Here is a 12,186-nt window from a genome sequence, read left to right on the forward strand (position 1 = left end):
AACAACAATTCATTTGATCATATTTTAAATACAACCATATTTATTTCTTATATTAATAAAACTTATTATTCATCACAATATACTTCATAAAATTTTAAATAATATCAAAAATACATGTACAGAGCACCAATTAATATATTTAGATTTTTCACAAAATAAAATACTATAAGTTTTTATTGGATTTATTTCTTTAGTCTCCACATCAGGGTACTTTACCGTATGACAACATTTTATTTTTCTACAATATATTAATTATAAACATAAATAAAATATATTTTTTTATTTTTTGGAGATTCTTCAGTAAATTCGTAATTATATTAAATTAGTCATTGACAAAGATAAATAGAAAGCATTTCAAATTATACGATGTAAACGAATTATGTCGATAATATGAAAATAACGTTCGAATGTAAAAACTTTAAACACATGTGCATTAAGAGGGAATATACCACGTGATCGACCATACAAAAAAAAACGTTTTTCCACTTCTTAATATTTTCCATGATTGTTTAATATATTATAATTTTTTCTTTTTTCAAAAAAGCGAAACCTATACACCTAGAATATACTCTGAAGCGATCGACATCAAAATCAAAGCGATTTGTTAAGATTTAGTTGGCGGAAACAGTTTTCTCCCGAAATAGAATTTCATAAAAAATATACCGTTATTTCGTTAGATTCGAAAAGCTATTAAGATAGGGATGTTGGTGGATACTTAAAAAAGGCAATTAATAAATCAAAATAACCCAAAGATTAATTCCACATTGCAGACATAGACGTAGAAATCCGTGTATATGTATTTTTTAAGTATTATTTCTTGTTTGTTATATTCACGCTACTAAAGGTTAATCGATTTGGATATTATTAAATGTCTAATATAACATTCATGATAACGATATCTTCATATATTTATTTGAAATCATAATATCAACTTCAGATATGGATTTCCTACATATAGGTATTTAGATTTATTCCTAAATAATTCGTGATATCAATATTTTAACACTTTATCATATTTTAAACAGTATACTTAAATTAAGAACAATATATTTCGCTAAACTTGTTAAAATAAATGCACAATTAGAATGTATACATAGAAAATATTCAGGCGAAACGACAAAATAGTCGAAACATTAGTACATTTAATGTCATTTAATAAATTCGCGTTATATCATGTTAATTTACAATATAAAATGCATTAGATTTGGAATAAACTTAGTTTTATAGTAAATAGAACATACCAAATAATAAACACGAGAAATAATAAAACTTCTTTCTACAAAAAATACCGATTTCCACATAAAAACTCGTCATCAAAAATTAATAAAATTTTAAATCTTAATTGTTTTAATACTGCTGCGTAAATCGACAGTAATGGAAATAAATAGAGATCTCTCAGTATACATATTTGAAGATGAGCTAAAAATAATTAATTAGAACTATATTTAAAATTAATTAAACTATTATTCACATTGCCTAGGCAGGCTTATCGACGACTTTCATATACTACATTCTGAGTGACAGTAGTTAAATGAAATCTTAAACTGTGTCCATTACATTATGGATATATTTTCTACACTAAGTTTCTTCTGTTTATTGCCATATTAATATATTACATGTAGATTAGCACGTGATGTAAAATGGACCTTAACAACTACTAATTAAGGTAGTATTTTACTTGGCTAATCGTATTTTTTAACTCATTCACTGTCGGGAACCCACCTGGTGGGCGCTCGTGAACTTTATTCAGATGCCGGACAACCCGCTGGGCGGGTTGTTTTGTACGCAGCTATAGACCACCGGTTTCTGGGGTAGTGCGCCGTTTTTTGGTCTGGCAGTGAATGTGTTAACCAATAGTAGCAGAGGCCTATCTTATTAGTAGAATAAAAGTAATATTCGATGTAAAATATTGCTAAAATGTTACCAGTTCTAGTATCCCAAACTTTCATAAAGATAAGAGACATTATTAAACGCCGAGCCATAATTTGAATATGCAGATGATCATAAATAAGGGGGATTTTCCAACTACGATGTCGTTATAAAACTGGATGTTCCATAGAAAACATCGACACCTAACGGTGTCGAAATTTGTTTACTAGTGTAAAAGATAAGTCGGTATTTTACTCAGTCGGCTACACCCCCATGTAAAATAGATCGTAATCCCTTCTAACAAGGCACTGTTTCCTTATTAGTTTATGAGGATCATCATGTTACTTAAATCCGGTGTAAGAGGAATCCTAATACCTCGTAATACATTTCTTTAGTTAATAAAATGTTTCTTTACAGATCGTGTCATTCATGAAGACGTGCGCCTTGACTCGCATTTTCATGTTATTAAAGGTTAGATTTGACAAATCTGCGCGTCATCGTGGATGACACGAACTATACTCGTCGGTTTCTTCATTTAAACTTGGAAGCAAAACATACTTATGTTACTTGTATTATCCGACGTAAAATGGACCCTAAACCCTTACTAATAAGACACAATTTCCTTAGTCGATGAGGTTCTCCACTGGTTTCCATTCGCGGTCGTTCCGCAGCAACACGATCTCCTCTTCGGAATCAGTCTCGGAGGGCGGTACCTCTTCCACGTCGTAGTACGGCTTGTTCACTATTTCTGTAAAAACATTGTTATTTACCAATTATTTACTTATTGATTTCACTACGTATAATTACAAAATGTAGTAATAGTATTTTTCTGATATACCGATTGTAAATCGTAATGACGACCGGTCTGGCCTAGTGGGTAGTAACCCTGCCTATGAAGCCGATGGTCCCGGTTTCAAATCCTGGTAAAAGCATTTATTTGTGTGATGAGCATGGATATTTGTTCCTGAGTCATGGGTGTTTTCTATGTATTTAAGTATTTATAAATATTTATATTATATATATCGTTGTCTAAGTACCCTCAACACAAGCCTTATTGTGCTTACTGTGGGACTTAGTCAATTTGTGTAATAAATAATGTCCTATAATATTTATTTATTTATAATAGAAAGTTTTTCAGACATCATGATTGTATACAATACTAATATAGTCGTAATATAATAGAGAGCTTGTTAGTTGCTGAGTTGCCTAAGTGAGGTACGAGATTGAAAAGCTTGATTATATCACTATTGTATACAATACTTTTTCTACGAGTCATCTAAAATAATACTTTTTATACTACAAAACCTAAATAAATAATAAATATTGGTATCACAGCAGAAAAAAATGTAGTCATACATAATATCTACATAAACCGCGCCCCTTTAGTCTTTACTATGGAAGCGCGGCGGCACGTGAATGGTGAATTTTTTTTATAGTTGACTACAGCGTATCGAAATGAATCTTATAGTTGAGTTTGGAGCACATACATGAAAAGTAAGCAATTATAGTTTGATATACGAAATCTTAATTCAACCATTGCAGTCGACGAGTAGAAAAAATAATAAAAAGTGAAATCCCCTTATTCATAAACGTATGCTAAAGTACTTAACAATCGTTTGTCCCTTTCCATCATACCAATACGTCGGAAAGGGACAAACGATCGTTAGCGGCTTTTCAACTTTAGCACACGTTAATGAATGAGGGAGTATAAGCCTGAATAAGGGTGTATATAAACCTTACAACCTTATTCCTCCGTCCCCATTTCACCATCGGACTACCAGACAATCGGCACTCCGGCATCGCTTCATGGTAGGTATTCCACGAATACGCTCGAAGCGTTTTGCTTTAACATTCCTTATGCGAACTGCCAAGGAGTGGAATGCCCTGCCCGAGTCTGTGTTTCCGTATGAGTACAATCTGGGCTTCAAGGCTAGAGTAAATAGGTATCTCATAGGTAGGCGTGCTCCACCGTAGACCGCATCATCACTTACCATCAGGTGAGATCGTGGTCAAGCGCCTGCCTATCTTTATACACCGTATTTTTATTGAATTCCGTTAACTTCGCGGTAACAGTAAGTACGTTAAAGGAAACCAAATGGCATAGTTAATTTACAAAATATATACATATATATATATGTATTTTTTTTTTTTTTTAAGTTTTTATTTTTATTAAAAGTAATAAAATGTTTCATATAGCGTTGTAGTAACGCGGGCATTACATTTATCTCAACTAACCGATTGAAAACTGAGACATATCAATTTATTTATTTATTTTATTGGTATTCAGGATAACAACAGCCGTAAATATAACTAAACATATAAATGCTTACATAAAAGAAGGCCAATGACAGTCATCCATTAAATTGCAATGTCATGTGGAACACCGATCGTCCGAGATAGTACTTCCGTTTATTAGCAAATGTATGAACTCGTGCTAATCAATATGTAAACAAGCCCTAAGGTAAGTGAACACGCTCGTAAGGGCTTTATCAGATAAAAAATAATTATTGATTATCTCCGAAATGGAGTTAATTAGAATACTAAAGTGTCTTGGAGAAAGTTACTTAATTTAAGCTCAGGGATGCACCCTTCCAATTAATGGAAATAAAAAAAAATAAGCCTACCATATTTCCCGTCGTCCGTGAAGGGCCGCTTCTCGTCGCTGGCGAGCCTCGTGAACAGGTAGTCCCGGCGCGCGCCGCGCCGCCAGCCCGAGCACCACGCGCCCAGCGACACCAGCGCCACGCCCACCACGCCTGCACCAACAACGGCAACCAAATGTTTCTATACGTTCTTACATTACATAATAATAATTATTATTATTAATAAATGACCTAGCCTAAGACCAAAAATAAATAAAGGAAATAATAATAATAAAATTCTTTATTGCACAATACATAAAAAACAGATGAGTACAGAAATTGATAAAATATACACATTGGTAGGTAACAACAGGCGGACTTATCGCTAAACAGCGAAACACCTACCTAGAAACCTACCTACATACCTAGGAAAGTAAAGCAAAATATCTCGGCTTCGGCTCCGCCGACAATTAAATGTGATACGAGGCTTTCTTATTTACTGGTTCGACGGAGCCGGTAAACGGCAACGTTGTTCGGCGCAGTGGATTGAAAGTTGACGCTTTCCGGCCAGAGATAGTTATTTACAATACAAGTGCAGAAAATAAGAAATTCGCAACGAGTGGTGATTAATTAAATCACGACCGAAGGGAGTGTTTTAAATCGACACGAGTTGCGAATTACCTATTCGTACATGTATCGTACAACGTATTACAGTACATATGGCCCTTTAAATGTTCGACACAGTAACGTAATATGCTAATTTTCGCACTAGTGCTTATAAAGTAACACCATATGTACTGTAATAGTACATTACTATAGAGGCCGGGAAACGTAGAGTTGCTGGCCAAGTAGATATATAGAGGTACGCGGCCGGCAACCCCGTTTCTCGCCGAAATATGTATAGTACTTTTCTCAAACTTGCAATTAAAACAAAAAAAAAATTGTCAATTTGTTTTGTGGCGACCTACTCGGCTCGCCACTCTACCAGCGGTGTACAACCTTACGCGCGCCTGCGCGATGCGCCACCGCCGTTGCTTAGCAACGAATATGCACAATAAATCACCGTACCAAGCTAACTGAAGCTAGTTGATGATTGGATACCAAAACGTTGTCACAATTTGACGTTAAAAAACAAAAGAAGGTTGCTTTACAGTCCTAGGTGTGTAAGACAGTATGCAATTCCTTTACATATAGTCTTCACTCATGCCACCTGATATGTGACCAGATTCTATGATTGTATAACAAATTTTATTTGCAATAACATGCATAATAGATATGTACAGTGGTGTTACTATAACTAGCATTGTCCCAAGGATGCTGGCGGCAGTTCCTCGTTGTATCTCTTCGGTCACCAGTTACGTCAACCAGACCTTCGCGATTTTTGCAAAAAACTTGAGCGAGTTTCAACGCCAATCTATGATTATTTTTTTTTGTCAATCCTGTTTTTTGATTTTTTTTCAAAATGTTGAATTTGGCATAAAGTACTTAAGCGCAACGAACTAAGTATTTTTCACTTTTACAGTTTCTAAGCGACGTAAGTGTTTTTTTATAAAAATACACGTCAAGATCACTCATCTTCTTTATTATATTATGCTAAAAACAAGAAGTATACATTGTGGCAAATATTTTTTTTGTTATTTTTGTCTATGATTAAAAGCTTCTTAAAGACCAACCACGTTAGGGCACTAAAATGCCAAAAAAAAGATATGATTCTGTCGTTGACTGTAAATTTGTACAGTAGGTAAATATTTACTGTCGTTAAAATATTTGGGAAGGTCTCTTAAGTCATATTTGGCGTAAAAACACAGGATAAGGAAGTTGCACTCAGCGCCCCATTTGCAAAACCCACCCAGTATATCTCAAACCGTTCAACTTAAAAGTTTACCAAATACCTCGCTAGATGGCGTTGGAAACCATTTAGAACTAGCTAACGGTTGTCTTTCTCAGTTTCTAGGGGATTCCTACCGACATAGAATTCATTAATACGAGACACTTACCAAGTGCCGTATGCTTGTTTGTATCTATTTTTGAGCGCTCGTTCGTACTTAGATTACGGATTGAGCGAAATATGTACTGTAAATTAATAGAGTATCGTAATAGGGAGAATTACTGCAATGTTCTGCCGCCAGAGTGCAGCACGCACCGTAGTAAACCAGAGTAACTTATACATACTGTACCTAAACTGTTTTTTAACAAGTTTTCACATAATAAAATATGACATTGATGCATCAAGGCGGTTTGTTTACAAAGGGCTTACCGGTAAACAAGAAAATCTAAATTTAGTTATCTGCGTCTTTATCGCTCGAATATGCAAGAGTGATAGAGAGGTTAGATAACAACATTTCGATTTTCTTGTTTCACGGTAGACCACCAGATTTTGATGGATTGTGGTAGTGGCGCCCCCTATGCAGAGGTTCGCGTAATATTCCCTATTCTAGTCCACGGCACGTAAGTAAAACCGACGTGGCCGCTACTGCGCCCACTTGAGTAAAAGAGTAAAATCCTTATCATTATTTTGGCTTATAATTTTTTTATAGGTAGGTATTTATTTAAGTTATAATGTAATGAAACATGACTGTATTTAATTTTAGATATATTTTAATTAAACTGCTGCGCATGTTTTCCTTACGTGCTCCGGATACTTTTACTTTGCGGTTACCGTTTTAATTATATACTTGATGATTTTTGTAAGCAGTTATTTTGCCACGTTATGGCTAAATACAGCCAGCATCAAATACAATATTTTTTTTATAACTTGCAATATTTTATGACGTAAATATATAGGTATATAAGTACATACTAAGCGACTTTTACTAAACGACCAACACCGAAATCGCAAAAAAAATTACTCGTCCATACAAAATGTCATCATGAAACTAGTTAGAATGTATGAAACAGGCAACTTTTTTCGTGATTTCAGGGTTGGTCTCATAGTAAAAGTAGCTCATTAAGATGAATATATATATATATATTTACATCGTAAAATATTGCAGGTTGTAACGCAAACTTTCCCAAATACATCAATAGGCTTCTTCAACTAGATGGCGCTAGTAGTCCTCGATATCAATGTAAACAATGACCATATTTGACCTTTTCCATAGTTTAAAAATTCCGACACCTAGAGTTTTGTGTTGCCTAGATTTTTATGAAAACTATACCAATATGTCAATCAAGATTAGTAAAACCTAGTCAACTCATATGTATAGTTCAATCACTTGCACAGAGATGGCGCTAGTATGCCCATTATAACTAGCTCCTGAAACCGGATAATTTTATAATTTTTAGAGATGCAACGAATAGTGGCTTGGCCGAATACCGAATATTCAGCGGAGCCATCGGCCGAATAGCCGAATAACCGGCAAGAAGTTTTACCTAAAATGAAGTAAATTCGAACGCGCGCGTGCATGCGCTGTGCAAGTTGCAACTTATTTCTCGCTGTAGGCAGTCTTTGATAGAAATTGCGCTTATTTTGCACGACATTGCGGTGCGTTAGATTTCGTCGTGTGTGTAAAAAAAAATTGTATTATTTTTCTCATCTTTTTGTATTACTATCTATGAATATAAAGGTAGTCTGACTTGTAGTTTGTTACTTTTTATACCCCTTGTTTGCCGTTATCTACGTGTTAACGTACAATTCGGTATTCGGCCGAATACTATGCCACTATTCGGTATTCGGACGAATAGTGAAATTGTGGCCGAATAGTCGTTGCATCTCTAATTATTTTATTTATTTGGAGCATTGGCAACTGAAACCGGAATAAAATACAGTACATAATGTAACATATGTTCCTATAAATATATAGGTAGGTGTACCCAAAAAGTTTAATACTGAGTAGGCCGTCCAGTGGCGCCCTCATTAGGGGAATTGTGTTTTCTAATTAAATAATTAATTTCTGTATCCTTATAGGGAGCGTGCATGAACTATAGGAGGCAGCACAGGAGCCGTCAGATTTTTGGCGCGATCCGTATATGTGACGTTTATTGTTCCGATGTAGCCCAAAAGATGGCAGAACCTACTAGGCACAAGAAAACACGGGACGTGTAAATGTACATGTTTATGGTTCCGATTCAGGCCACAAGATGGCAGACCCTCCAACGCGCACGGTCCCTATTTTGTATGGTTTCGTGACTTAAGGTGATTAATATTGAGTTATCATTCTAATTATCTAACCTTGAGTGTGGGTAACGTATACATATTTTTTTTTATCGGCTTATTGAGGGATTGATTGTTTACCACCAACATGGTATATAATGTTTACATGGTATAAAAGTAGCCAATTTCTTTTGATCTTTAGTTTAGTCATCACCTTACGGTAAAGCCGCAATAAGCTCGGTCGCATTATTATTTATTATCAATTGTCGTTATGCCTGTCACTTTCACACATACTTGTTAGAACGTGACAGGCATAGTGAAATAAAAATGCAACCGTGCTACAGCCCCAGAAAAATAAAAAAAACAGCTCAGTAGGGCAAAGATGATCGGCTATTTATCATCTGTCACCATGCCTGTCACGTTCTAACAAGTATGTAAGTGCGAAAGTGACGGGCATAGTGACAAGCGATAAAAATAGAATTATGCTGCCACTGCTGGGGGCGTTAAATTAGCAATAATTATAGCAACACTAATTATGATCATAGAGAAATAAGTAAGCATAGAGTGCTCACAAGTAGCTTTCAGCAATATGGCGACTTTTTTTTTTTTCTTGGTCGGGGTTTCTGATGTTCTTACCGGCAACCATGACGAAAACGAGGCGAGACATGCCGAGGACTTTGTCGTCTGATTCCAGCTTGAAGAGCACCTTGGGGGTCATGTTCTCATCCTTGTTCACCTGGAAAATACATTTTTAATCTCAAATACACGATACTTGTAGACGGTATTAGAAGCGATAGATGTCGCGCCCGAAATCTACTCGCGCCCCCGCGTCGTCGGTTGGCCAAAGCCCGAGCATCTCTCAGCGTCTTCGGGCCCAAATGCGGGAATGCGTGTTCGACACAGTAACGTAATATGCTACTTCTCGCACTAGTGCTATAAAGTAGCCCCATATGTACTGTAAAAGAAATATTAAGTCATATTTTAGTTTTGGTTTGATTATAGTTTTTATTATTAATTCTTATAATTATTTTAAATCATAATTGTATTTCTTTGTGATCATTTGAATAAATTCAAAATTACTAATGTTTTTAAATTCGCTAAAAAAATCGGTTGATATAAATAATTATATAATCATATTTCCTTTTCGTTGTGGTATTGGTCAATTTAAGGAAAAACGTAAAGTATAATTAACATTTATGCAAACCAAATTGCATGTTTGCGGTTTCGCTAATTAATATTTTAGTACCTACAATTATATGTATTATATTGTACTGAAAAAATAATTATAGACATGGGTGAACAGGCGGGTCCACACATAGCGAGCGAGCGAGCATGTCTACACTGGCCGGTTACACTGTGTGGACCGGGCTAGTCAACATTTTTTTGTCTTTTGCAAGAATTGCTCTTAATCATTATTTGTTCAACTTTTGTAAGGTATAACATGGTCCAAATGAAACAAGATCCTCAATAATCAATATATATGCCAGATCCGGCAGAAATAAAAATACGTCAAATTTTATTAACAAATAACGAAATATTAGCTAAACTTACCATAATGTGGCTCTGTCTAGAGATATATGCGTCCTTCTCAGCGGTTATAAGCACCGGTAGACCGACTACCAATCGACCATTCACTGGTGTTGATAGCCACAGGGTTGATCCGTACCAAAATGGTACAAAAGGAACCCTTATGGTGCGACTCTGTCCATTCGTCCGTCTGTCCGTCTGTCTGTCTGTCTGTCAATCGTTAAATATTTCGAGAACCACTTAAGCTATCGATTTGAAATTTGGAATAGTTATGAACAACGCTAACCCAGACACATTGTTTTTTTTTTATTAATTATGGGAAATGCCCAATATGAAGAGGGGGCAAAATTTCAAAGTCTAGTGACTAGGTCAAGTGGGGTATCATTTGAAAGAGCTCAAATTGTACATTCCAAAACATTTTTATTTTCATAGAGAACAAAAATTGATTTATGAAGGAAAATGTAAAATAAAATACCGTCCCCCTCCTTATCTCCGGAGTTTTCCGACGAAAAATTATTAAATTTTTACACAATATTAACATTACTATAAATTTAACAGGAAAAATATAATTGGACTTCTATCTTAGTAACTTTTTTTTTACTAACGAAAAACTGTTCCGAATTCAGTTTGCAATTTAATCAACTTTACATGTGTTTATTACACCTGAAATTTCTATGCGATTACATTTAATACACCTTTTTTCAAATAAAAGATCAATTTTTGAATTCGGTTCACATGATAGAGAATTATCCTCGAAAAACCAACATACATCGCGCAAATTAGCTAGACATTTTGCCGATAGATGGCGTTGTACACAAAAATACTTAGTATAGGTCCTTCTCTTCAAGTCTTTCGCCTTTTTAGTTACACGAGATAATTCAAAGTTATCCTCGGTGCGCGAGTAAAACGAACTCGCACTTGACCGGTTTTTATTTAGAATCATCCATACTACTTGCATTTCTAACAGATTGTCGCCAGAAGTCTCAATACAAAGATAGTTAACTTACCATAATGTGTCTCTGTCTAGAGATATATCCGTCCTTCTCAGCGGTCATAAGCACTTCTCTGCCCATATAGGTCACCGGTAGAGTGACTACGAATCGACCATTAGCATCACTTGTATTGGTAGCCACGGGATCGACCAGCTTTTTAGTGCCCAGCGGGTACACTAGTAGCTTAGCTGTGTTTAGTGGTACGCTGTTTTGGTCGAGGGCTAGACCTGAAACATGTAGATTCAAAGTTAGCATTTTTTTTTTTTATGACTAGCCATATTCTGAGATATTAAAATGTAGCCTATACAACTTTTACAGCAATATACAATGCTAAATTCGCAAAAATTTAACACTTTCACAGAAAACATCGACGTATGGTATAACCTCATGTAGGTAACTTCCCAGAGAATGTGGAAAAATCAACCTGCACATGTCGATCTATGTCGCTTTATGATCGCCTTGTGGATTATAGTTACATTCATAGTGTAATGTCATATGGTATTCTAGTTTGGGGCAAAAAAAGGACACAGATTATATTTGTCTTACAAAAGAGAGCAATTCGTTCTATATCATTAAGAGAACTTAATTTATTAAGAAGAAATTAATATTTTAACCGTAGCTACCCAATTTATCTATGATAGTATTATTTATGTTGTTAAGAATCTAGACTCCTTCACTAAAAATTGTAATGTCCATAACTATACCACTAGAAATAAAAATAAGCGTGCTATCAGAAAGTTTCGTGTCCGCAAAGTACAAGTCATTCGTTGGGCAATGCATTCATTATTATAACAAGTTACCGGACGATGCTTTAAGATTACCCTTGCCAGCTCTTAAGAATTACTTAAAAAAGTCATTGATGTTGAAGGCTTATTACAGAGTCGAGGACTACTTGACAGGCAAACATACATGGTTCAAACCATAAACTGCAATAAAATAAAGTAGAATTAAAAATCATTGTTTTATATGTAGAGTTATAGGTGACACAGCTCGGGTAATTAAGCAAATCAAAAATTGTATGTAGGTAATTCATAGCAATCAGTCAGATTTAAAATATATTCTCATTTCTTTTATTAATATTATTTTCTTTTCCTTTTGTAAGAATTCGATATGTTTTCTGAAA

General features: G+C 35.0%; 1 protein-coding gene across 1 annotated transcript in view; it reads right to left on the minus strand.

The window, feature by feature from the left end:
- Positions 1-8: 8 nt before the first annotated feature.
- Positions 9-12,186, minus strand: part of LOC133528964 (carboxypeptidase D) — a 63,685-nt gene continuing 51,507 nt past the window's right edge. The window contains exons 23-26 of the mRNA XM_061866505.1: positions 11,079-11,290; positions 9,181-9,280; positions 4,494-4,625; positions 9-2,617 (exon numbers count right to left, since the gene is read on the minus strand). Of these exons, the coding sequence (XP_061722489.1) occupies positions 2,493-2,617; positions 4,494-4,625; positions 9,181-9,280; positions 11,079-11,290 (569 nt within the window). The 3' untranslated portion in view covers positions 9-2,492. The remainder of the gene's footprint in view (positions 2,618-4,493; positions 4,626-9,180; positions 9,281-11,078; positions 11,291-12,186) is intronic.

This window comes from Cydia pomonella, chromosome 20 (assembly GCF_033807575.1).
Source record: "Cydia pomonella isolate Wapato2018A chromosome 20, ilCydPomo1, whole genome shotgun sequence".
NCBI classification, from domain to species: domain Eukaryota; kingdom Metazoa; phylum Arthropoda; class Insecta; order Lepidoptera; family Tortricidae; genus Cydia; species Cydia pomonella.